General features: G+C 46.7%; 1 protein-coding gene across 2 annotated transcripts in view; it reads left to right on the top strand.

Moving 5' to 3' along the window:
* TCEA1 (transcription elongation factor A1) overlaps window positions 1-20,800 on the top strand; it is a 147,702-nt gene extending 126,902 nt beyond the window's left edge. For both annotated transcript variants that reach the window (XM_063923726.1, XM_063923725.1), the window contains exons 7-10: window positions 5,578-5,732; window positions 6,964-7,110; window positions 7,951-8,022; window positions 20,121-20,800. In XM_063923726.1, coding sequence (XP_063779796.1) covers window positions 5,578-5,732; window positions 6,964-7,110; window positions 7,951-8,022; window positions 20,121-20,129 — 383 coding nt within the window. In that variant the 3' untranslated portion in view covers window positions 20,130-20,800. The remainder of the gene's footprint in view (window positions 1-5,577; window positions 5,733-6,963; window positions 7,111-7,950; window positions 8,023-20,120) is intronic.
* Window positions 20,801-22,410: the final 1,610 nt, after the last annotated feature.

Below are 22,410 nucleotides of genomic sequence, written 5' to 3'. Positions count from 1 at the left end.
GCCCTTTGCCTCAGTCGGTCGACACAGACCCAGACACAGGCGATGACTCCAGTGGTGACTGTGACGAATCAACCGTATTTTCCAGTAGGGCCACACGTTATATGATTTTGGCAATGAAGGAGGCGTTACATTTAGCTGATACTACAGGTACCACTAAACAGGGTATTATGTGGGGTGTGAAAAAACTACCTATAGTTTTTCCTGAATCAGAAGAACTAAATGACGTGTGTAATGAAGCGTGGGTTGCCCCTGATAAAAAGCTGATAATTTCAAAGAAATTACTGGCATTATACCCTTTCCCGCCAGAGGTTAGGGAGCGCTGGGAAACACCTCCTAGGGTGGACAAGGCGCTAACACGCTTATCTAAACAAGTGGCGTTACCCTCTCCTGAGACGGCCACACTTAAAGATCCATCAGATAGGAGGATGGAAAATATCCAAAAAAGTATATACACACATGCAGGTGTTATACTACGACCAGCTATAGCGACTGCCTGGATGTGCAGTGCTGGGGTAGTTTGGTCAGAGTCCCTGATTGAAAATATTGATACCCTGGACAGGGACAATATTTTACTGTCGTTAGAACAAATAAAGGATGCATTTCTTTATATGCGTGATGCACAGAGGGATATCTGCACACTGGCATCACGGGTAAGTGCTATGTCCATTTCGGCCAGAAGAGCTTTATGGACGCGACAGTGGACAGGCGATGCGGATTCAAAACGGCATATGGAAGTTTTGCAGTATAAAGGGGAGGAGTTATTTGGAGTCGGTCTATCAGATTTGGTGGCCACGGCTACAGCCGGGAAATCCACCTTTCTACCTCAAGTCACTCCCCAACAGAAAAAGGCACCGACCTTTCAACCGCAGCCCTTTCGTTCCTTTAAAAATAAGAGAGCAAAGGGCTATTCATATCTGCCACGAGGCAGAGGTCGAGGGAAGAGACAGCAACAGGCAGCTCCTTCCCAGGATCAGAAGCCCTCCCCGGCTTCTACAAAAGCCTCAGCATGACGCTGGGGCTTCTCAAGCGGATTTGGGGACGGTGGGGGGTCGTCTCAAAAATTACAGCGCGCAGTGGGCTCACTCGCAAGTAGATCCCTGGATCCTGCAGATAATATCTCAGGGGTACAGGTTGGAATTAGAGACAGATCCACCTCGCCGTTTCCTGAAGTCTGCTTTACCAACGTCCCCCTCCGAAAGGGAGACGGTTTTGGAAGCCATTCACAAGCTGTACTCTCAGCAGGTGATAGTCAAGGTACCTCTTCTGCAACAAGGGAAGGGGTATTATTCCACTCTTTTTGTGGTACCGAAGCCGGATGGCTCGGTAAGGCCTATTCTAAATCTGAAGTCCTTGAACCTGTACATAAAGAAGTTCAAGATGGAGTCACTCAGAGCAGTGATAGCGAACCTGGAAGAGGGGGACTTTATGGTATCCTTGGACATCAAGGATGCGTATCTCCACGTTCCAATTTACCCCTCACACCAGGGGTACCTCAGGTTCGTTGTACAAAACTGTCACTATCAGTTTCAGACGCTGCCGTTCGGATTGTCCACGGCACCTCGGGTCTTTACAAAGGTAATGGCCGAGATGATGATTCTTCTTCGAAGAAAAGGCGTATTAATTATCCCATACTTGGACGATCTCCTAATAAGGGCAAGGTCCAGAGAACAGCTAGAGATGGGATTAGCACTGTCTCAAGAAGTGCTAAAACAGCACGGGTGGATTCTGAATATTCCAAAATCCCAGTTAATGCCGACAACTCGTCTGCTGTTCCTAGGGATGATTCTGGACACGGTTCAGAAAAAGGTTTTTCTCCCGGAGGAAAAAGCCAAGGAGTTATCCGAGCTTGTCAGGAACCTCCTAAAACCAGGAAAGGTGTCTGTACATCAATGCACAAGAGTCCTGGGAAAAATGGTGGCTTCTTACGAAGCAATTCCATTCGGCAGATTCCACGCAAGAATTTTCCAAAGGGATCTGTTGGACAAATGGTCAGGGTCGCATCTTCAGATGCACCTACGGATAACCCTGTCTCCAAGGACAAGGGTGTCTCTTCTGTGGTGGTTGCAGAGTCCTCATCTATTGGAGGGCCGCAGATTCGGCATACAGGATTGGATCCTGGTGACCACGGACGCCAGCCTGAGAGGCTGGGGAGCAGTCACACAAGGAAGAAACTTCCAGGGAGTATGGACGAGCCTGGAAACGTCTCTTCACATAAACATTCTGGAACTAAGAGCAATATACAATGCTCTAAGCCAGGCAGAACCTCTGCTTCAAGGAAAACCGGTGTTGATCCAGTCGGACAACATCACGGCAGTCGCCCATGTGAACAGACAGGGCGGCACAAGAAGCAGGAGTGCAATGGCAGAAGCTGCAAGGATTCTTCGCTGGGCAGAGAATCATGTGATAGCACTGTCAGCAGTGTTCATCCCGGGAGTGGACAACTGGGAAGCAGACTTCCTCAGCAGACACGATCTTCACCCGGGAGAGTGGGGACTTCATCCAGAAGTCTTCCACAGGCTGGTAACCCGTTGGGAAAGACCAATGGTGGACATGATGGCGTCTCGCCTCAACAAAAAACTGGACAGGTATTGCGCCAGGTCAAGAGATCCGCAGGCAATAGCTGTGGACGCGCTGGTAACGCCTTGGGTGTACCAGTCGGTGTATGTGTTTCCTCCTCTGCCTCTCATACCAAAAGTATTGAGAATTATACGGCAAAGAGGCGTGAGAACGATACTAGTGGTTCCGGATTGGCCAAGAAGGACTTGGTACCCGGAACTTCAAGAGATGATCACGGAAGATCCGTGGCCTCTACCTCTAAGGAGGGACTTGCTTCAGCAGGGTCCCTGTCTGTTTCAAGACTTACCGCGGCTGCGTTTGACGGCATGGCGGTTGAACGCCGGATCCTAAAGGAAAAAGGCATGCCGGAAGAAGTCATTCCTACTTTGATTAAAGCAAGGAAGGAAGTAACCGTGCAACATTATCACCGAATTTGGCGAAAATATGTTGCGTGGTGCGAAGATCGGAGTGCTCCGACGGAGGAATTTCAACTGGGTCGATTCCTACATTTCCTGCAATCAGGATTGTCTATGGGTCTCAAATTGGGATCTATTAAGGTTCAAATTTCGGCCCTGTCGATTTTCTTTCAAAAAGAATTGTCTTCAGTCCCTGAAGTCCAGACCTTTGTTAAGGGAGTGCTGCATATACAGCCTCCTGTGGTGCCTCCAGTGGCACCGTGGGATCTCAATGTGGTTTTGGACTTCCTAAAATCTCATTGGTTTGAACCACTAAAAAAGGTGGATTTGAAATATCTCACATGGAAAGTGACCATGCTTCTAGCCCTGGCTTCGGCCAGGAGAGTGTCAGAACTGGCAGCTTTATCTTACAAAAGCCCATATCTGATTTTCCATTCGGACAGGGCAGAACTGCGGACTCGTCCGCATTTTCTCCCTAAGGTGGTGTCAGCATTTCATCTGAACCAGCCTATTGTAGTGCCTGCGGCTACAAGTGACTTGGAGGACTCCAAGTTACTGGACGTTGTCAGAGCATTAAAAATATATATTGCAAGGACAGCTGGAGTCAGAAAATCTGACTCGTTGTTTATATTGTATGCACCCAACAAGATGGGTGCTCCTGCGTCTAAGCAGACGATTGCTCGTTGGATCTGTAGCACAATCCAACTTGCACATTCTGTGGCAGGCCTGCCACAGCCTAAATCTGTAAAGGCCCACTCCACAAGGAAGGTGGGCTCATCTTGGGCGGCTGCCCGAGGGGTCTCGGCATTACAACTCTGCCGAGCAGCTACGTGGTCAGGGGAGAACACGTTTGTAAAATTTTACAAATTTGATACTCTGGCTAAGGAGGACCTGGAGTTCTCTTATTCGGTGCTGCAGAGTCATCCGCACTCTCCCGCCCGTTTGGGAGCTTTGGTATAATCCCCATGGTCCTTTCAGGAACCCCAGCATCCACTAGGACGATAGAGAAAATAAGATTTTACTTACCGATAAATCTATTTCTCGGAGTCCGTAGTGGATGCTGGGCGCTCATCCCAAGTGCGGATTATCTGCAATAATTGTACATAGTTATTGTTAACTAATTCGGGTTATTGTTGAAGGAAGCCATCTTTCAGAGGCTCCGCTGTTATCATACTGTTAACTGGGTTTAGATCACAGGTTGTACGGTGTGATTGGTGTGGCTGGTATGAGTCTTACCCGGGATTCAAAATCCTCCCTTATTGTGTACGCTCGTCCGGGCACAGTACCTAACTGGAGTCTGGAGGAGGGTCATGGGGGGAGGAGCCAGTGCACACCACCTGATCTGGAAAAGCTTTACTTTTTGTGCCCTGTCTCCTGCGGAGCCGCTATTCCCCATGGTCCTTTCAGGAACCCCAGCATCCACTACGGACTCCGAGAAATAGATTTATCGGTAAGTAAAATCTTATTTTTATAGTGTAAAGCTGCTATTTTTATGGAGTATTTCTATCCAAACAGGAGTCTGACATTATATCGGTAATTAAACTATGACGTTATGTCAGTAATTGGCTGTGTTTCAAAGTATGGCAGCATCTTACAACAAATACACATTATGTGTTCTGTAAAATAAAAGGCTAACGCTGCTCTTCATATCTACGTGGTGAATTCAAGTGTGTTGTGTGCATGCGGCCACTAGATGGTGCCTAGTGGAGCAATTCAAGTGTTGCTCCGTTTGGGCACGCACAGCCACCGGTGCTGACATTACTGTTAAGTTCTGTCCTTTTGACGGGCTGGTAACTAGTATATAAATAAAAACTTACCTAATTTACCAGAATTCAGCAGTGTGAACTCTATGCAGTAATGATGCTGTGTTAACACCATACAACTAGTGTTATTTGACCACACTATTCTGCATGCAATGCCGAATCCTTCTATTTTAATTTTTCTATAAATATAAGTAGAACAGAACCTAGAAGAAGACCCAGTGAGTCGACAGATGTACAATTACCCAGTAAAGGTATTACTATGAAGTTACCTTCATTTCCTTAGGCTGGGTACACACTCTGGGGCAGATGTATTAACCTGGAGGAGAAGGTATAAGGAAGTGATAAACCAGTGATAAATGCAAGGTGATATACGCACCAGCCAATCGGCTCCAATATGTAAATTAACACTTAGGAGGTGATTGGCTGGTGCGTGCATCACCTTGCATTTAACACTTCTTTATCACTTCCTTATGCCATCTCCAGGTTAATACATCTGCCCCTTTAACGGCAGACCTGCTGACAAAGGGCGATTTGGTAAACTATACCCACTTACCAATCTGTCGCTCTATGTCTTGCCAGACATCACAGCTGGTGTGCAGTTTTGATATTGTCAGTTGTACGAACAATATATGGCATAGTGTGTACCCAGCCTTAGTCTTGCATGTAGGGCCTTTCTTTTGTGGGGGTTTCTGAAGTGGATTTAGAGTTGAGATTCAGAGGATGCACCAGCTTCAGTGTTTTTTTCCTAGTGTGGCCTATCCCGCCAATTCCAAGTGTGCTCTCCATCTCCTAATGTCTGTCTTTCCATTCTGTGAACCATTATTCCTTAATAATTCCTTCACCTGTGTTCCAAGAATTTAAAAACACTGATGCAAAATACAAGAACAGAGTGCGGAGCAGAATTGCCAACTTAAAGGATGCAAAAAACCCCAACTTGAGGCGAAACGTCCTTTGTGGTAACATTGGTCCAGATCTATTTGCCAGGATGTCAGCAGAGGTGAGTATATTGGCCCTCTGAAAAATCAATTGCAATCAGAGGAAGGTGACAGTATGCTTGTTATCGGTTACTAAGTGACAGTGGAATCGTGTCACTTGGGTCCCTTAGTAGTTGTAGCGCACAGAACATTGTTCTCCCTTGAGTCACCTGCCACCTCCGTTTTCTGTGGGGACTGGATTTAAATGTACAAGTCATGTTAAGCATATTAATTGGTAAACTCCTGTGTGCACACTTCTGTCCCATAATGTTTATTTCTCTCCCTGTTAACGTTTTCTATTAAAGGAGAACGCATCCTGCAATGTGGTATTAGGGATGTTCTCTAACACTGCAGCTTATTTTTCTACTAACAAAAGTTGCACAGTGATTTGGCTCTGGGTAGGATGGCCAATTCCGGGATTGGGATTAGTGGGATCCCGGGATTTAGTCTTAAAATTGTCTGGGAATCAATCCCGGAATTGGAGCTTCCAATACCGGGGATTTCGGGATTAGAAAGCCCCCATGTTTTTTTAATGCCGGGCAGCGTTAAGCGACGCTGCCCAGCTCCCTTCTCCCAGCTCCCCCTGTCCCCGGCTGTGCGCACTGCACGCTGCGCAGTCTGGTGCCAGCCTCCCACGTTGCCCAGACCATACCTTGCCACCCACCGCCTGCAGGAAGTGAACCTGCCCACACTCCCAGAGGGTGTTGAGTAGTCCGCTGGGCTGGGCTGCGCAGGTCCATCCAGGAAGGGGGGGGGGGGGGCACTGAAGATTTTAATTTTAAAATCTTCAACCCAATCCCGGGAATCCTGGGATTGATCATTTTTCAATCCTGATACCCGGGATTGAAAAAAAAGCCTGGGATTGGCCTCACTAGCTGTGGGTACAACCGCTGTACATTTGTAGTTACTGACCTAAAAGTGTAATTCTCTTCCAGTCTGCTCTGAGATAGTCAGCTTGTTCCTAGGTTTGTGTTAATGGATAAGTGCTATCATTTTACATATAAAGTTACGGTCCGCTCTGTGCTTTGGCTACCTTGTTGTACATGTATGTAAGAAGACTGCTCTCTGGAAACACTCTTAACAGTGACCCAATTGAGCATTGATAAGGAATCTGGCTACTTAAACTAGATTCAGGGATGCAGTTTGGAAGCATTATTTTGCACAGATTTCAGTAAATTGGGGGGACAGCAGATATTCCAGCATAGAAGATGGCATTTCTAAACAAAAACATGGTCTTCTCTTGATTGTGTCCAGGACATGGCAAGTGATGAACTTAAAGAGATGCGGAAAAACCTGACAAAGGAGGCTATCCGAGAGCATCAGATGGCCAAGACAGGCGGCACAGAGACTGACCTCTTCTCCTGTGGCAAATGCAAGAAGAAAAGTTGTACTTACACACAGGTAATGTTTACACAGCGCTTTCTGAGACCAGTCTGTATGCTTCTCTGTAGTTGTGATATAATAATAGGAATGTTATTATCCTTTAGTAAACTCAATGTATTTATTACAACAGAAGCTCACTGTTAGACTAGAACAGGCTTGCTGCATTCTTATATTAAGTATCTTTAGTTTGCCATAATTAAACCTACATCCACTGAGCAGTAATACCATTTTTTGTCTTTTTTTCGAGCGTTGGCACTGAAATGTAAATGTATTGATTATTATTCAGCTGTTTGGATGGTGGATCACTGTTTCCTCGCCTTATTGGTGGTAGTGGGATGGGCTGAATTAGTCTTTATCACAAACTGCACCACATGAAAATAATACTTATGTTCTTTAACATAACGTTAAGAAAAAACAAATGTGTTAATATGTAAAATAAATTTGTATATAATAAAAAACTTGTCAAAGAGCAAAATGTAAATGTATTGCTTTACGTTAAGAACAGAAATGTAATATTTTACATAATAACCAGTTAAAGTTTATAAGGACTTATTTAGCACTTTAATTATAACATATATAAAATATAGGTAATACGGTGTTTACTACACTACAATTGTAAGACTGCCATAACACTAAGGACTGCACTAATTTGTAGCCTAGACATAGCTTAGGTCGTAATGGGTGCTCCTCTTTACTGGCTGCTAATGCTGTCTGACTGGTATCGAATTGCTTCATAATTGTGTTTACTGTTGCACTTTTGCATTTGTCTGTCATTTCTGTTTCATTTACTCCACTTTTACTATTACGCCTGTGGAATATTTCTACTTTCTGCAATTGACACTTGTTTCTATTTATTAGGTTCAGACCCGTAGCGCTGATGAACCTATGACAACATTTGTTTTCTGTAATAATTGTGGAAATCGGTGGAAGGTAAGATGTATTTTGTGTACTCATTTGTCACAGTTTTAGGATTATCTGATAATAAATAGTTTTATTAAATAGTCCATAAATAGTTTTCAGCGTATTTTCAAATCCCCGTTAAAAAGTATCTGTTTTTACATGGGTGCAAATGCACATTGACCCGTTACGGTCTTAGTTATTTTGACCAGGCATGTTTGTACAGGTTGAGTATCCCTTATCCAAAATGCTTGGGACCAGAGGTATTTTGGATATCGGATTTTTCCGTATTTTGGAATAATTGCATACCATAATGAGATATCATGGTGATGAGACCCAAGTCTAAGCACAGAATGCATTTATGTTACATATACATCTTATACACACAGCCTGAAGATAATTTTAGCCAATATTTTTAATAACTTTGTGCACTAAAAAAGGTGTGTGTACATTCACACAATTCATTTGTTTCATATACACCGTATACACACAGTCTGAAGTTCATTTAATACAATATTTTTAATAACTTTGTGTATTAAAGTTTGAGTACATTGAGACACAGAAAACAAAGATTTCACTATCTTACTCTCACTCAAAAAAGTCCGTATTTCGGAATATTCCGTATTTCGGAATATTTGGATATGGGATACTCAACCTGTATTGTGCTCTTTAGATAAATGGCTATTTCTCTGTCATCCATCTGGGGGACGCTGCGCCGTTACTTGTGGGTTAGAGGTGTGTGGTAGTGGAGTTTGGCACAGAATCTATCAAACAAACTGCCTCCTAACCCCTCCCATCTCCTTCCTGCCCAGCTTCAGTTTTAGTTTTGTGCCTGTGGAGTACAGACAGTGTTTCTTTCTCCTTAGATTTTTTTTTTTTGGGGGGGGGGGGGGGGGATTTTTGTTCTCAAAAGTACCTAGTCCCTGTTTACAGGTGACAGGTACTACTGGAGTGGGTTTAGTGTTCCCACTTTGAACTGCCACTGGAGGCCACCACACTTTGGTCACTGGGGCCCCATTTCTCTCTGCAGGATGCGGCAGGGATAAGGTACAGGACAGCCACAATCTGTCACTGACAGTATTGGGCTGTCCCCTCTACTGTTAGTTTGTTTTTACCTTATTGTGCTTGTGTGATTATGACCCCCCGCCAGCCAGCCAGCTGCCCGCCCGCATCGAACCCCCCCCCCCCCCCCCCCCCCCACACCACCCATGCAGTGAGGGTTAGCGGTCGTGTTGTGGGGACATACAATTGCTGCAGAATACTGAGCGGGGTCCGGGAGAGTGATGTGCACTCCCTGGGACCAACACACGTTTGTAGTTCTGACCGCGACAGCCACTGTGTGTAGCGGCGCGCGGGAGACCCGAACTTCCGGTTCCAGTAATCTCCCAGGGAGCAGCCGCGGCGGTTACGTCATGCTTGCAGGGACTGTTTCCCGCCCTGCTCTGCCCGTGCGCGCTGTTCTGCAGCTTCCTGAGGGCTCCGGGGCGCCATCTTCTCCGGCTGCATACTGGGGGACGCTGTGCTACTCAAGCACACACGGATACCGCTATTTTCTGGGGTACGTTTTCATTAGAAACACACAACTAACTGCAAGTATATTGTGGACTAGCCCTAGTGGGGGATAGCAGTCAGCGTTCTTGGTGTCACTAAAATCGTGGGATACTTGCTAGGTCACCTTTCTAGGGGATTTATAGTGCATGTTTAGTGCTCTTAAATATCGAAAATAAATAACTAAAAATAGAATAGAATATGGCCAGTAAACCGGACAAAGCTACAAAGGGCAAGACGGCCTCGGTAGTTTCTTTTTCCTGTTCACAGTGTGGCTCAAAGCTGGCTAAGGGTAGTGCTGACGCGGGTGCCCTCTGTACTTTGTGCTCTGGTGCATCAGTGGCGGATCAGCAGGGAGGTTCCACAGATCAGTCTATGCCCCCATGGGGCAAGAACATGGTGGATGCCATTTCGGATTTGCGTCAGTCTAGATCGGAGGCTGAATCTGCTCAAACTCCGTGTCTTACTGATTTAACTCATTCTTTAAATAAGTTTGTAAACTCTGCCAGCAGTTCCACTGCTACTAAACGATCACAACCGTTACCCGCTATAACATTTCCGGGGGAGGAGTTGGATTCTCTGACATCTCCATTGGAGGAGGGGGAGGTAGATCCTGAATGGGACGAAGTTTCGGCTTGGGAAGACGAGGAGCTATCTACTAGCTCAGGTGTTAGATTGCTGATAGAAGCCATTCGTCAGACTCTTAATATTCAGGATGCGGCAGTGGCGGAGACGTCCTCTGCCTTTTTCAAACGACAGAAAAGACCGGTTACTGCCTTCCCTTCTTACTCTCACTTTGCGGATATTTTAAAGGAACCCTGGCTTAAACCGGATTCTCGTTTCCAGGCTCCTAAGAAATTAAAATTTCTCTGACGTCCTAGTGGATGCTGGGAACTCCGTAAGGACCATGGGGAATAGCGGGCTCCGAAGGAGGCTGGGCACTCTAGAAAGATTTATGACTGCCTGGTGTGCACTGGCTCCTCCCACTATGACCCTCCTCCAAGCCTCAGTTAGATCTTGTGCCCGGCCGAGGTTGGATGCACACTAGGGGCTCTCCTGAGCCCTTAGAAAGAAAGTATAGATTTAGGTTTTTTATTTTCAGTGAGACCTGCTGGCAACAGGCTCACTGCAGCGAGGGACTAAGGGGAGAAGAAGCAAACTCGCCTGCTTGCAGCCGGATTGGGCTTCTTAGGCTACTGGACACCATTAGCTCCAGAGGGATCGACCGCAGGCCCAGTCCTTGGTGTTCAGTCCCGGAGCCGCGCCGTCGTCCCCCTTACAGAGCCAGAAGCAAGAAGAGGTCCGGAAAATCGGCGGCAGAAGACATCAGTCTTCACCAAGGTAGCGCACAGCACTGCAGCTGTGCGCCATTGCTCCTCATACACACTTCACACTCCGGTCACTGAGGGTGCAGGGCGCTGGGGGGGGGGCGCCCTGAGAAGCAATAATAACACCTTGGCTGGCAAAAATACCACAATATATAGCCCCAGAGGCTATATATGTGGAAAATACCCCTGCCAGAATCCAGAAAAAAGCGGGAGAATAGTCCGCGGAAAAGGGGCGGAGCTATATCCCACAGCACACTGGCGCCATTTCTCCTTCACAGATCCGCTGGAAGGAAGCTCCCTGGCTCTCCCCTGCAGTCTACACTACAGAACAGGGTTAAAACAGAGAGGGGGGCACTAAATTTAGGCGCAGTATAAATAAAAGCAGCTATAGGGGACATAACTCAGTTAGTCCCTGCATTATATAGCGCTCTGGTGTGTGCTGGCATACTCTCACTCTGTCCCCCCAAAGGGCTTTTGTGGGTCCTGTCCTCATTGGAGCATTCCTTGTGTGTGTGCGGTGTCGGTACGGCTGTGTCGACATGTTTGATGAGGAGACTTATGTGGAGGCGGAGCAGATGCCGATAAATGAGATGTCTCCCCTGTGGGCCGACACCAGAGTGGATGGATAGGTGGAAGGTATTAACCGACAGTGTCAACTCCTTACATAAAAGGCTGGATGACGTAACAGCTATGGGACAGCCGGCTTCTCAGCCTGCGCCTGCCCAGACGTCTCATAGGCCATCAACGCTCCCTCAGATGACAGACACAGATGTCGACACGGAGTCTGACTCCAGTGTCGACGAGGTTGAGACATATACACAATCCACTAGGAACATCCGTTACATGATCCCGGCAATATAAAATGTGTTACACATTTCTGACATTAACCCAAGTACCACTAAAAACAAAGGGTTTTATATGTGGGGAGAAAAAGCAGGCAGTGTTTTGTTCCCCCATCAAATGAGTGAATGAAGTGTGAAAAAGCGTGGGTTTCCCCGATAAGAAACTGGTAATTTCTAACAAGTTACTGATGGCGTACCCTTTCCCGCCAGAGGATAAGTTACGCTGGGAGATATCCCCTAGGGTGGATAAGGCGTTCACACGTTTGTCAAGGTGGCACTGCCGTCTTAGGATACGGCCACTTTGAAGGTACCTGCTGATAAATAGCAGGAGGCTATCCTGAAGTCTGTATTTACACACTCAGGTACTAGACTGAGACCTGCAGTCTGCTGCAGCGTGGTCTGTACCCCTTTCAAACAGGGATACTATTTTGCGAACATAAGACGTCGTCTTATATATGAGGGATGCACAGAGGAATATTTTGCCGGCTGGCATCCTGAATTATTGCAATGTCCATTCTGTCAGGAGGGTATTGGAGACCCGACACTGGACAGGTGATGCTGACCTTAAAAGGCACATAGAGCCTTATAAGGGTGAGGAATTGGTTGGGGATGGTCTCTGGGACCTTGTATCCACAGCAACAGCTGGGATGAAAATATTTTACCTCAGGTTTCCTCACAGCCTAAGAAAAGCACTGTATTATCAGGTACAGTCCTTTCGGCTTCAAAAAAAACGAGGGAAGAAGAAAAAAAGCTGCACCAGCAGCCAGTTCCCAGAATCAAAATTCTTCCCCTGCTTCCTCTGAGTACACCGCATGACGCGGGGGCTCCACAGGCGTAGCCAGGTACGGTGGGGGGCCGCCTCAAAAATTTCAGCGATCAGTGGGCTCGCTCACAGGTGGATCCCTGGATCCTTCAAGTAATATCTCAGGGGTACAAGCTGGAAGTCGAGGAGACTCCCCCCCGCCGTTTACTCAAATCTGCCTTGCCGACAACTCCCTCAGGCAGGGAGGCTGTGCTAGAGGCAATTCACAAGCTGTATTCCCAGCAGGTGATAGTCAAGGTGCCCCTACTTCAACAAGGACGGGGTTACTATTCCACACTGTTTGTGGTACCGAAACCAGCCGGTTCGGTGAGACCCATTTTAAAATGGAAATCCTTGAACACTTACATAACAAAGTTCAAGATGGAATCGCTCAGGGCGGTTATTGCAAGCCTGGACGAGGGGGATTACATGGTATCCCTGGACATCAAGGATGCTTACCTGCATGTCCCTATTTACCTTCCTCACCAGGAGTACCTCAGATTGTGGTACAGGATTGCCATTACCAATTCCAGACACTACCGTTTGGACTGTCCACGGCACCGAGGGTGTTTACCAAGGTAATGGCAGAAATGATGATACTCCTTCAAAAAAAGGGAGTTTTTATTTATCCCATACTTGGACGATCTCCTTATAAAGGCAAGGTCCAGGGAGCAGTTACTGGTCGGAGTAGCACTATCTCAGGAGGTGCTACAACAGCATGGCTGGATTCTGAACATTCCTAAGTCACAGCTGGTTCCTTCCACTCGCTTACTGTTCCTGGGGATGATTTTGGACACAGAACAGAAAAAAGTGTTTCTCCCGCAGGAGAAAGCCAAGGAGCTGTCATCTCTAGTCAGAGACCTCCTAAAACCAAAAAGGGTATCGGTGCATCGTTGCACACGAGTCCTGGGAAAAATGGTGGCTTCATACGAAGCAATTCCATTCGGCAGGTTCCATGCGAGGACCTTCCAGTGGGACCTCTTGGATAAGTGGTCGGGATCGCATCTTCAAATGCATCAAATGATAACCCTGTCTCCAAGGACCAGGGTGTCTCTACTGTGGTGGCTGCAGGGTGCTCATCTTCTAGAGGGCCGCAGTTTAAGCATACAGGACTGGGTCCTGGTGACCACGGATGCCAGCCTTCGAGGCTGGGGAGCAGTCACACAGGGAAGAAACTTACAGGGCCTATGGTCAAGTCAGGAGACTTCCCTACATATAAATTCTGGAACTGAGGGCCATTTACAATGCCCTAAGTCAGGCAAGACCCCTGCTTCAAAATCAGCCGGTACTGATACAGTCAGACAACCTCACGGCAGTCGCCCATGTGAACCGACAGGGCGGCACAAGAAGCAGGATGGCAATGGCAGAAGCCACAAGGATTCTCCGATGGGCGGAAAATCACGTACTAGCACTGTCAGCAGTGTTCATTCCGGGAGTGGACAACTGGGAAGCAGACTTCCTCAGCAGACACGACCTACACCCGGGAGAGTGGGGACTTCATCCAGAAGTCTTCCTGCTGTTGGTAAACCGTTGGGAAAGGCCACAGGTGGACATGATGGCGTCCCGCCTCAACAAAAAGCTAAAGAGATTTTGCGCCAGGTCAAGGGACCCTCAGGCGATAGCTGTGGACGCTCTAGTGACACCGTGGGTGTACTAGTCGGTTTATGTGTTCCCTCCTCTGCCTCTCATACCAAAGGTACTGAGAATAATAAGATGGCGAGGGGTAAGAACGATACTCGTGGTTCCGGATTGGCCAAGAAGGGCTTGGTACCCGGAACTTCAGAAAATGATATCAGAGGACCCATGGCCTCTGCCGCTCAGACAGGACCTGCGTCAGCAGGGGCCCTGTCTGTTCCAAGACTTACCGCGGCTGCGTTTGACGGCATGGCGATTGAACGCCGGATCCTGAAGGAAAAGGGTATTCCGGAAGAAGTCATTCCTACGCTTATTAAAGCCAGGAAAGATGTTACGGCAAAGCATTATCACCGCATATGGCGGAAATATGTTGCATGGTGCGAGGCCAAAAAGGCCCCAACAGAGGAATTTCCTCTAGGTCGATTTTTACATTTCCTGCAAGCAGGAGTGAATATGGGCCTAAATCTAGGCTCCATTAAAGTAAAGATCTCGGCTCTGTCGATTTTCTTTCAAAAAGAACTAGCTTCAGTACCTGAAGTTCAGACATTGTGAAAGGAGTGCTGCATATTCAGCCCCCGTTTGTGCCCCCTGTGGCACATTGGGATCTCAACGTGGTGTTGAGTTTTTCTTAAAATCACATTGGTTTGAGCCACTGAAAACCGTGGATCTAAAATATCTCACGTGGAAAGTGGTCATGTTGTTGGCATTGGCTTCGGCCAGGCGAGTGTCAGAATTGGCGGCTTTATCATGTAAAAGCCCTTATCTGATTTTCCATATGGATAGGGCAGAATTGAGGACTCGTCCCCAATTTCTCCCTAAGGTGGTGTCAGCGTTTCACCTGAACCAGCCTATTGTGGTGCCGGCGGCTACTAGTGAATTGGAGGACTCCAAGTTGCTAGACGTTGTAAGGGCCATGAAAATATATGTTTCCAGGACGGCTGGAGTCAGAAACTCTGACTCGCTGTTTATCCTGTATGCACCCAACAAGCTGGGTGCTCCTGCTTCTAAGCAGTCTATTGCTCGCTGGATTTGTAGTACAATTCAGCTTGCACATTCTGTGGCAGGCATACCACAGCCATAATCTGTAAATGCCCATTCCTCAAGGAAGGTGGGCTCATCTTGGGCGGCTGCCCGAGGGGTCTCGGCTTTACAACTTTGCCGAGCAGATACTTGGTCAGGGGCAAACACGTTTGCAAAATTCTACAAATTTGATACCCTGGCTGAGGAGGACCTGGAGTTCTCTCATTCGGTGCTACAGAGTCATCCGCACTCTCCCGCCCGTTTGGGAGCTTTGGTATAATCCCCATGGTCCTTACGGCGTTCCCAGCATCCACTATGACGTCAGAGAAAATAAGAATTTACTCACCGGTAATTCTATTTCTCGTAGTCCGTAGTGGATGCTGGGCGCCCATCCCAAGTGCGGATTGTCTGCAATACTTGAAAATAGTTATTGTTAACTAAAGGGTTATTGTTGAGCCATCTGTTGAGAGGCTCAGTTGTTTTCATACTGTCAAACTGGATATAGTATCACGAGTTGTACGGTGTGATTGGTGTGGCTGGTAAGAGTCTTACCCGGGATTCTAAATCCTTCCCTATTATGTCAGCTCGTCCGGGCACAGTGTCCTAACTGAGGCTTGGAGGAGGGTCATAGTGGGAGGAGCCAGTGCACACCAGGTAGTCATAAATCTTTCTAGAGTGCCCAGCCTCCTTCGGAGCCCCATGGTCCTTACGGAGTTCCCAGCATCCATTACGGACTACGAGACATAGAATTACCGGTGAGTAAATTCTTATTTTCTATATCCTTTTACGGAGGAAGATACAAAATTTTGGGAAACAGCCCCAAAGGTAGACGCTCCTATTTCACATTTGGCAAAAGCTACGGTTATTCCTTCTGTACAGTCCGTGACTTTAAAAGACCCTACAGATAGGAAGATAGAAGCAATACTAAAATCTATGTTTTCTTTATCAGGTGTCTCTCTACGTCCAGTTCTTGCGGGAGCCTGGGTCCTTAAGGCCGTGGATGAATGGCTAGCACAGGTCGTATCTGGAATGCAATCGGACGATCCGTCGGAAGTCATTCAGTTAGCAGAACAGATTTCGGAGGCTCTTACTTATGTGGGTGAGGCCTTGTTAGATTCTGTTGCGCTACAGTCCCGTGTTTCTGCCTTGACAGTGTCAGCAAGACGGTCTCTTTGGCTTAGGGTTTGGAATGCTGATTCGGACTCAAAGCAGACCTTGTCGGCAGTTCCCTTTTGAAGGGGAGTTTCTTTTTGGGTCGGAGTTAAAGAAGATTATTTCAGATACTACAGGAGGAAAGAGCCCCTTTCTTCCATCTGCGCCTCACAAACCGAAACCTATGAGGTTTCGGTCCTTTCGTACGCAGGGCAGAGGTAGTTTCCATTCCTTTCGTGCTTTCTCTAGATTTCCACGAAGAGGGTCATTCAGAGGTAGAGTATCTCAGGCTACTCGCAGACCTGCCAGTAAGCCTACTGACAAGCCTGATGCATGACGTTTCAGGTATTCCGGAGGGATCGATGAAGGTTGGGGCTCAGTTACTTCAGTTCAGGGAAGTGTGGCTCCTGTCGAAACCAGATCGGTGGGTAATGGGGGTCATATCCAGAGGATATATGTTGGATCTCGAAGAAACCGCTCCATACCGGCTGTTCGTCACCCCTCTCCCAGACGATCCCTCCAGATGTCAAGCTCTTCTTCAGGCAACAGCAACCCTCTTACAAAATGGAGTAATCCTTCCGGTTCCCTCTGAACAGAGGGGTTGGGGTTTTTACTCGGGTCTTTTTCTCGTGGACAAACCGGATGGTTCGTTTCGACCCATTCTGAATCTCAAACCCCTCAACCCGTATCTCTCAACCCAAAAATTCAAAATGGAATCCATTCGCTCAATTATCGCCGCCATGGAGCCAGGGGAATATTTGGCTTCAATAGACATAAAAGACGCCTACCCTACATGTCCCTATTTAGATAGGTCATCAATCTCTTCTGAGATTTGCAGTCGGGCCGTGGCATTTTCAGTTTCAGGCTCTTCCCTTTGGTCTATCCACGGCTCCTCGGGTGTTTACAAAAGTCATGGGTCATGTCGTCGCTGTTCTCCGTTGTCAGGGGGTTAACATCACTCCATACTTGGACGATCTGTTGGTCAAGGCCCCGTCAGAGGCGATTCTCTATCAGATCCTGCGTCTAACGATAGAGACTCTGCAGTCATTCGGATGGATAATAAACTTTCCAAAGTCGTCTTTACTCCCTTCCCAGAAAATGATTTTTCTGGGACTTTTATTCGACACCAGCAGCCAGAAGGTGTTTCTTCCTTCGGACAAGATTCAGGATCTGCAGTCCAGAATCCTCAGATGCATGCAGGTGTTAGGCAAGATGGTGTCTTCCTTCGAGGCAGTCCCATACGCCTGATTTCATGCCCGACCTCTTCAGGCTCAGATTCTCAGCTGTTGGACTCGGATGGAACCGCGTCTTGAATTGCAGTTGATCCGCTTGTCGGTAAAGACTCGTCAATCACTTCACTGGTGGCTTCACAGTCACAATTTGAGAAAAGGAGCGCAGTTCACGATTTGGTCTAGGATGATGGTCCCCACGGACGCAAGCATCAGCAGTTGGGGAGCAGTGTTCCAGACTCATCACTTCCAAGGGCGCTGGAACAGTCAGGAGTCGAAATTACAGATCAACATTCTGGAGTTTAGGGCAATCCGGTATGCACTCCTTCAGATTCAAACCATGGTACAGGGTCATCCAGTTCGTGTGCAGTCCGACAATGCCACAGCAGTGGCTTACATCAACAAACAGGGAGGAACTCGAAGCTGGTCCGCCATGAGAGAAGTCGCTCAGATTCTCACGTGGACGGAACGTTGGTTTCCAGTAATATCCGCAATTCACATTCCAGGAGTCGAGAACTGGGAAGCGGATTTTTTGAGTCGTCACACGATTCATCCGGGAGAATGGGAACTTCACCAGGAAGTGTTTCTCTCTCTCTAGTGGCCCGCTGGGGAATGCCCGACGTAGACCTAATGGCGTCTCGTCTCAACAAGAAGCTTCCTCACTACGGCTCGCGGACTCAGGATCCTCAAACATTTCTGATCGATGCTCTAACAGCCCTGTGGCAGTTTCAACTGGGTTACGTGTTTCCGCCAATTCCACTGATTCCACGTCTACTTCAACGCATTCGGCGAGAAGGTCTCGCAATAATTCTGGTGGCTCCAGATTGGCCGCGCCGACAGTGGTACACACTTCTGCGCAGCATGGTCGTCGGAGACCCCTTTCGTCTCCCCCTGCGACCAGATCTTCTTCTTCAAGGACCTTGTCACCACCCAGATTTAAGTCGGCTGGCTTTGACGGCTTGGTTCTTGAATCCAACATTTTAAGAGCTAAAGGTCTTTCTCGTTCTGTTGTACAGACGATGATTCAGGCTAGGAAACCGGTGACTTCTGGCATTTATCATAAGGTATGGCGTATTTACATTGCTTGGTGCGAAAAGCGGGGCTTGACTCCGCATTTGTTTAAACTTCCTCGCCTACTAGCTTTCCTTCAGGAGGGTCTCGATAAGGGTCTGAGGCTTTCTTCACTAAAGGGTCAGGTTTCAGCCTTGTCTGTTCTTTTTCAAAAGAAACTAGCGATCATTCCAGAGGTTCAGACATTCCTTCAGGGAGTACTTCGGATTCGACCACCTTTTGTTCCTCCGGTTCCTCCCTGGGATTTAAACTTGGTCCTTACGGCCCTTCAAAAATCTCCATTTGAGCCTTTGGAATCCGTAGAACTACGTTATCTAACACTGAAAGTTGTTTTTCTTTTGGCTATTGCATCAGCTAGACGAGTGTCTGAGTTGGCGGCTCTTTCTTGCAGGCCACCCTTGTAAGTTTTTCATGATAACCGGGTGGTTCTGCGGACTAAGCCTTCTTTCCTTCCAAAGGTTGTTTCGGCCTTCCATTTAAATCAGGACATTGTCCTTCCAGCATTTGCTCCGTCGTCTTCTTCCGGGGAGAACTCCCATTTGGCCCTCCTGGATGTTGTTCGGGCCTTACGTATTTATTTGTCTCGCACAGAGTCTTTCCGTCGTACGGATACCTTGTTGGTATTGATTGATGCTCCCAAACGAGGTTGGCCGGCTTCCAAGAACACTGTGGCACGTTGGGTTACTTCGGCCATCAGACAGGCGTACGTATCTTCAAATGTTTCGGTTCCTGACTCAATTAGAGCTCATTCGACTAGAGCTGTTGGAGTCTCTTGGGCTGTTCGCGGTGGTGCATCTATTGAGCAGCTGTGCAGGGCGGCTACCTGGTCGTCAGTCCATACTTTCACAAAGTTTTACAGTTTTCAGACTTTTGGTTTAGAGACTGCCTCTGTTGGGCGTCGTCTTTTACAGACTGCTATGCCGTCAACGTCTCCCTCCTCTCATTAGCTTGCTTTGGGAAATCCCACAAGTAACGGCGCAGCGTCCCCCAGATGGATGACAGAGAAATAGGGATTTTTGTTTACTTACCGTAAAATCTCTTTCTCCGAGTCCATCTGGGGGATGCTGCAATCCTTCCCGTAGGTTTGTCTGGTTTATTTGGTTGTTTTTTTGTTCTGGTCTATCTCCTTTGGCTTGGCTAAACGTTAACTGAATTGATGGCTGGGCAGGAAGGAGATGGGAGGGGTTAGAGGGGGGAGGAGGCAGTTTGTTTGATAGATTCTGTGCCAAACTCCATTACCACATACCTCTAACCCACAAGTAACGGCGCAGCGTCCCCCAGATGGACTCAGAGAGAGATTTTACGGTAAGTAAACAAAAATCCTTATTTTTTTAGGTTATCAGAGTGCAACATATATTTATTTTTTATGGCCTTTTATTTTTTAATGGTATCTATGTGCGTAGATCTATCTATCTCTTCTGTGTTCTTTCTACAAATTCCTTTTTAATAGGGTAAACAGACTAAACCAAATTATTTATCAGCTTTCTTGTCTGTCTTGTTTCAGTTTTGCTAAAAGAAAATGTATTTAGAGAACAAACAGAGGAAGAAACTCTTTTTACAATCAAGCAATTCAAATAGGACCTGTTTTTCTTTAGCTGGATTCAATTCACAAGATCCATGGATTTTTAAGACCAAATTTGTGAAATTTCCTCTTTGATGTGTAAAGGAGGCCCCAATTTTATGGTGCAAGTGTAAAAATATTAACTTTTTTTTTTTTTTTATAACTGAGTCAACATTAAACTTTTATCAATACAACCATGGCATCTTGTTTTCTGTATGAACATTTGCAAATCTGTTTTACTTAAGAAAACATCCATATTGTATTGTGTGCTATAAATCTTGCTTAATCTCAAACTTTAAATCTGTAGATCTGATTGTGAAACAAATCTAATATTCCTCTCATGTATTCAATGTTAGCAATGTCCTCCTAATCATTACGTGAAAAATACTGATAATTGAGGCATCAATACTAGTTATTTTGTTAAATGGTTGAATTGAATTTCATTCCCATCAAACTTTGTGCTTTATCATTTTAGATAGATTTTCATTAAACTGAGAATGTTTTGTAAATTGTGCATTGATATGACATTTCATCAACTTTTGTAAATTGTTTCGACTTCTTTCACCTGATGAATGAGATTGAAATGGTGATAGAACCTATTAAAAAAAAATGCTCATAATTAATTTTGCTTTGGTGTTCTCCACATTTGTGTAGTGTGCCTATTGTGTGGGTTGTCTTTCCCCATCCTCCACATTTGTGCACAGAATAGATTACGTATGGTACATGCCACAAGCACGTACAAGTTATAGCGTGAGCAGCACTACATTAAACATCTGAATTAGCAATGTTAAAATGTGGTTGTGAAATTAAGCCAAATGGCTCAAACATTTTCTAATTTAATTGGGCATCATCTGCTTCCATAGATTTACTCTAGAATGAGTATTTATGAACAAATTTGTTAGCACCCTTTCATAAAACAAGAGCCCACGTTTAATAGAAATCAAACTTTGCATTAGATTTTTGATTCAACAGTATTTTAAACGATGAAAGAAATGAAAGTTATTGCAAAAAATTATGGTACCCTTAACCCAATGTTTGGTTGATTTTTATAGACTTACTATGTTTTTTTCGAGCGACTTCTAACCATCTTAAACGCATACTGGAAAGAGTCGCTCCGACAACTCCCCACCGGGTCGCAACAACGCTTACCTTCGCTGTAATAGTGCTGTCTCGACGGGCGTCTGTGTCGAATGTTCTAGCAGGTCCAGCAGACGTAACCAGAGCCGGAGCATGGGGGGACGGTAAGTCTATGGATTTCCTCTTACTAGGGGGGTCCGGACACAGCTACACTGATTTGGTGGAGACTACAAGCAGTGTGTCAATGCGATGAACATCTCGAGTACGACAGCGCTACGCTCTAGGGATCATAGGCGCCAGGACTAGGTAGAGGCCGCGATCCTTAGGGTTTAAGTCAACAGGGGGATTCAGACGCTCTCCTGGCCGCCCCTCCTCCGAGTTCATGACTAGTTTCCGTGCGTTTCCCGTCCATGAACTAAATGACCTCACTTCCGTCTCAGACGCTACCACGAGGGTACTCGGTCGCAGCTTAGACGCTGCGGTTGTGTACACTAGAGATCCCGCCTAGACCGAGTCGCAGGCCTTAGCGTCTGCATACACGTGGAAGTCGCTGAGCGTCCGTGTCCGCAAGGAGCGACTGTGTCCGTTATCAGTTATACAAGAGCTGTAGTGTACATCAGTAGCGTCTGAATTCACTCAGCGTCTCACGAGCGCATTTGCTTGGATATGGAAGTGTGGTGAGTCTCCCTGTATCCCGCTCTACAGAGGAAGGGTATACAGTACTAAAAATTCTCTCTACTTGTTAGTATGAATTGTTAATTTTTAGTACATATTGCATATGAGATCTGTATATTACTGTGTTTTCTCTTACGTCCTAGAGGATGCTGGCGACTCCCTAAGGACCATGGGGTATAGACGGGCTCCGCAGGAGACATGGGCACTCTAAAGACTTTAGGATAGAATGGGTGTGTACTGGCTTCTCCCTCTATGCCCCTCCTCCAGACCTCAGTTAGATCGTGTGCCCAGAGGCGACTGGATGCACTGCAGGGGAGCTCTCCTGAGTTTCTCTGAAAAAGACTTTTGTTAGGTTTTTTATTTTCAGGGAGCACTGCTGGCAACAGGCTCCCTGCATCGTGGGACTGAGGGGAGAGAAGCAGACCTATTTAAATGATAGGCTCTGCTTCTTAGGCTACTGGACACCATTAGCTCCAGAGGG

The sequence above is a fragment of the Pseudophryne corroboree genome, chromosome 5 (assembly GCF_028390025.1).
Source record: "Pseudophryne corroboree isolate aPseCor3 chromosome 5, aPseCor3.hap2, whole genome shotgun sequence".
Classification (NCBI taxonomy): domain Eukaryota; kingdom Metazoa; phylum Chordata; class Amphibia; order Anura; family Myobatrachidae; genus Pseudophryne; species Pseudophryne corroboree.
This window is presented reverse-complemented; position numbering and strand designations above follow the sequence as displayed.